The 4937-nt window shown below is 43.5% G+C and overlaps 1 protein-coding gene across 1 annotated transcript; it reads right to left on the bottom strand.

Annotated features, from left to right (window-relative positions):
- Window positions 1-3629: 3629 nt before the first annotated feature.
- LOC137527373 (olfactory receptor 287-like) lies at window positions 3630-4598 on the bottom strand. Its single transcript, XM_068247886.1, has one exon. The coding sequence runs from the start codon at window positions 4596-4598 to the stop codon at window positions 3630-3632; it is 969 nt and encodes a 322-aa protein (XP_068103987.1).
- Between the last annotated feature and the right edge of the window lie 339 nt (window positions 4599-4937).

The raw sequence follows: 4937 nt of genomic DNA, 5'->3' as shown, positions 1-4937 counted from the left end.
TGTGTATTTGGTGTGAGTCACCATTCATACAGTGTGTATTTGGTGTGAGTCACCATTCATACAGTGTGTATTTGGTGTGAGTCACCATTCATACAGTGTGTATTTTCTTCAAGCTTGTATGGAAAAAAAGTCCCCTCTTGCCGGTAATCTGGCGCCTCTGAGAGCCCAAATTTACTTTCGTAGCCGCATATTATAGCTCTTTGGAAGCCACGATTTGCAGCAAATATGGTAAAATTACAAACTGCAAATAATGGCAGCCGCAATGCACACAAATGTATCCCTAATGCCGCTAAATGCTGCTTTAAACATAGGCACCTATGGTGGTGCCACTTTTTTCCATAAGGGCTCCTGTGCCCTTTTTACCTCCTGCCTCCAGTTCCAGATGGTGATTTCACAGGACACAAGTCTAAGCTGAACCCTGTACAAAAAAAGCTAAATCTTGGGTAGACCCTTGCCCTTGATTAGATGAATGTTTCTAACTAAAATGCCTAAACTGTGAGATCCTGGAAAAATGAAGAAAATATTCCTTGATCAAGCTCACTAAAGGCATAAATACATGATGTGCTTTAATTTTTGATACACACAATACTATTCAGTCTTCTGACAAGCCTACTAGCAAGTTACAAACATTTTAGCCAGGAACAGCATCAATATAACGTGCCCCTTTGCTGAGAAACCACATCAGAAATAAATGTACCCCACACTTTGTCATCACCTACAGCTATTTCACTGTTGACAGGTCCTTAGATCCACCATCAAGATAAAATGCCAGCAGAAGCTAAGTAGACCATATTAAAGCTTCTAAAATCTGTCATTAAAGGAAACTTGAACTGATATGGAGGCTTCCATATTTATTTCATTTTAAACAATACACATTGCCTGGCTATCCTGCTGATCCTCTGGCTCTAATACTTTTAGCAATAGACCCTGAAAGAGCATATGCAGGTCAGATTTTTCTGACTGGAGTCTGACTGAATTAGCTGCATGCTTAATGCAGGTGTGTGATCCAGAAACAATTGTAGCCAAAGAGAATAACAGAATAATTATAAATAACACTAATTTATAAAGCGTCAACATATTCCGTGGTGCTGAGAATGCCAAGCAACTGGTATTGTTTAGGTTCACACTTGTTTTAAAAATGTATCTGTGGCTCTGTTTTTGGCCCTGATGAAAAACGGAGTCACGGATACCAATGTTAAAAATAGCAGCCTTCTTCACTAAAAAAAAAAAAAACAACAAAAAACCTATTGGTCTGCGTTGAGGGGGATCCGTTTTTGAAAACCTGAACGGACGGTCCGAATTTGCAGCATTTTCATGGACCGCACATGGATCCGGACACACGGAGGGGCAGTGGAGGGCAGTGGAAAAACAGATCTCCCTCTTCACAGGCTATTCTTGCACACAAAACGGAGGGAGATCCGCATTGCCTACTGCCTGCTCCTCCCCTTCATGTCACCCCAATAGGTGTCCCCAGGTAGCCTGAGGGGGTAGCAGCCAATATGGGTGGTAGTGGGCATAGCTGGAGGAGGAGCGGGGACAGGGGACCCAGGTGAGGGAGGGGAGGCGACCCCCCCTCCCCGCCGCTGTGCCCGATGCCCGCCTGTCGTGGCTGCTACCCGCTCAGGCTACCTGGAGGACACCTATTGGGGTCCAGGCTGCAGCCATCCATTTTTGGGGGAGGAAAAAATAACGCAAACAGATCAAAAATGGTTGCTGCAAAAGGGCAGCATTCAGGTTTTCAATCCTAGGATTACGGACCGCAGGCTCCATTCTGCAACCGGGCCTAGTGTGGACCTAGCCTAAAAAGAAATAAATATGGCAACCTCTATATCCCTCTCAGTTCAGGTGTCCTTCAAGTCCAACCACCGCTAAATGTTTTGCAGGTATGCCTGGACAGTTATTCAGTTATTCTACAAACATATATATATATGTTATATATATATATGACATATGATGATATATGCATAAGGATGTATTTGGACTACATAAATGATATACAGTATTTAGTGAAAGCTAGACTGTCCTTCACCACTATGCCTGTCCTGCCCATGTTGGCCAGAACACAGGCGCCTGTTCAGGTTGATGAAAGTCTGACTGCTTGAAACAGTGTGAAACAGTGGACTGCAGGGCCGCTTCTAGCCTATTTCTTTTTATCTTCACTCCAGGCAAGAAGTCCAGGGTCACCCAACCCCCAAAGAAAAAAAAATGCACACTCTATAGAACATATGAACCATGTGGCATGTAAAGTGGATGCTTAATACAGGAAGTCCCAGAGATAAAAACAACACACTGATCCTTAACAGAAGAAGCTGTCCGCTCACTAGTCCTGTGCTTCCACCTGGGACAGAAGGAGCCTAGGCACAGTGGGACAAAGGGATGCACGGGGCAGAGGTAGCACAAGGGGACAGGAGGAGGCACAAAGGGGGACAGAATAAGGCACAAAGGGGGACTGAAGGAGACACAAATGGGGATAGAAGGAGGCACGAAGGGGGCAGAAGGAAGAAAAGGGAGACAGAAAAAGGCACAAATGGGGACTGGATAAGGCAGAGGGGGACAGAAGGAGGCCCACAGGGGGACAGAAGGTGGCACAAAGGGGACAGAAGGGGATAGAGGGGGACTGAAGGATGCACAGGGGGAGAGAAGAAGGCACAGGGGGACCTAAGGAGGCACAAAGGGGCACAGAAAGAGGCATAGAGGCACAGAGGGAGGCACAGGGGGACAGAGATGGCACAGGGGGACTGAAGGAGGCACATGGAGACAGCAAGAGACATGGGGGACAGAGGTGGCAAGGTAGACTGAAGAAGGCACAAGGAGACAGAGGCCGGAACAAAGGGGGACAGAAGGATGCACAGGGAGGGGGGAAAGGTGGCACAGAGGGACACAATGGTGGCTGCCTGCAACTTGGGACCTGCAAAGCTGCTGTTGCTACTGCTAATGCCTATGCCTAAAAATGCCCCTGGTGGGTTGTCCCTGAGAGTAAGTCTCTCTCTTTAATGCTGATTTTTTACTTTTTTTCAATAAAGGATGAATATTTCCCTGTTGATCTTATGAGAGCTGGCACAGCACCAAAATAGTCTCCACTGTAGAAATACAATCTACTGAAGCCATGAAAAAGGACAAAGACTGTGTACTCCAGATATTTAAGCAGTGTTACTAAGTAAATGTTTGATATGACTCTAAAGTAAAAAAAAAAAAGAAAAAAAAACTAGTTTATCTGCTATGGTTCATACAAGATGCTGTCTATATTTCTGATACCCATGTGGGAAATATACCAGCTTGATGATGCTGGATTTCAGGGGTGTAACTACAGGGGAGCATCCCCTGTGACTGCAGGAGGGTCCAGAGCTGTAAGGGGGCCCCGCCTATTACATCACTCATTCTGCTAAAGGGGTCCATGCTTCAGATCAGGTGTTTTTGTGGCTACACTTGTTATGGGTGTGAAGATTATGATATCTATGCTCGTTTTATGTTCCTTGCAAGATGGGCTTCCAGGCTTTGAGGGTCACTAGGGGTAGGCAAGCAAAAAGGTGTGAACATTGCGGGGCCCTAGAAAAGTTTTGCTGGGGGCCCCATTATTTGTACTTACGCCCCTGCCGGATTTAATCTAGTTCAAGAAACAATCAGAGAGATTAATATTTTATTAAATTGAAAGAGTTGTTCTTGTTTGTATTCCTCCTTTTTACAGTTGCTTTGCTGATGGCCTCTTTGACCTGTTTGTTACGTAAGGTGTAGATAACGGGATTAAGAAGAGGAGTCACTATTGATGGAATGACTGAAATTTTTTTATTCAGGTTAAAGACATCTTCCGCTGCAGGTCGGATAAACATGAATATGGTGGTGCCATAAAAAAGCATAACAACGATAAAGTGTGATGAACATGTAGAAAGTATCTTATATCTGCCGACAGTTGAACGTAGCTTGACTGTGGTCCTGATGATGCAAATATACGATATTAAAATGATTATAAAGCACCCTAGTATGACAACACAACTCAACGCAAAAAATTGTGTTTCAATGATTGAAGTGTCTGAACAGGACAGTCTGATAATTGGGGCAAAGTCACAGTAATAGTGATCAATCACATTATGAGTACAAAATTGTACATTTAATATCTGTGCACTAAGAAAACCAACTATTGCAAAACCACACAGCCACGAACCTATAAGTAATTTTAGGCATAAATAGGGATCCATGATGGCCGAGTAGCGGAGAGGTATGCAGACCGCTACATATCGATCATAAGCCATAATAGCTAGGAGGAAATTCTCAGCGGCTCCTAAAGAGAAATGAAAGAAAAACTGAGACACACAGCCAGCTAAAGTGATGGTGTTATGTCTTGTTACCAGAATTAGCAGCAGTTTGGGGATAGTGACGGACGGATACCAAATCTCCAAGAACGAGAGTCCACCGATAAAGAAGTACATGGGCTTGTGAAGGCTCCTTTCAGTTCTAACGAGGGCGATGATGAAAATGTTGGTTATGATGGTTATTGTATAAATTACAACTATAATAAAAAATATGCAAACTCTTGCCTGTTGCATAACAGAAAATCCTAAAAGAATGAATTTGTAGCCCTGTGTCAGATTATCTTCTTTCATTTTGATTTACAAATTGAAAAGTTTTGACTGGTTTAAAAATTTAATTTTGGTAAAAAATCACTAAAATAATGGAAAGAAAAACATATTAATGTATGATGTTTATATATACCTACTTAAAGTGAAATAAACTCCGACTTTTTATTACCAATACACTTATCGGGCTTGATTCACAAAGCTGTGTAAACTGTTTAGCACGGGTGTGCTAAACAGTTAGCACGTAAAGTGCCGTTCGCGGACTTTTGCGCGCGCAAAGTGCCGCGATTCGCGCGATCACGGACTTTTGCGCGCGCAATTTGCCGCGAATCGCGGCCAGCACGTCCTATTTATTTAATGGTTTAA

This window comes from Hyperolius riggenbachi, chromosome 8 (genome assembly GCF_040937935.1).
Source record: "Hyperolius riggenbachi isolate aHypRig1 chromosome 8, aHypRig1.pri, whole genome shotgun sequence".
Taxonomy (NCBI): domain Eukaryota; kingdom Metazoa; phylum Chordata; class Amphibia; order Anura; family Hyperoliidae; genus Hyperolius; species Hyperolius riggenbachi.
The sequence above is the reverse complement of the archived record's forward strand: the minus strand, read 5'-3'. Positions and strand labels throughout refer to the sequence as shown.

Coding starts and splice junctions, on each gene's coding strand:
- LOC137527373 (XM_068247886.1), bottom strand. CDS start 4,598: ATGAAAGAAGATAATCTGACACAGGGCTACAAATTCATTCTTTTAGGA.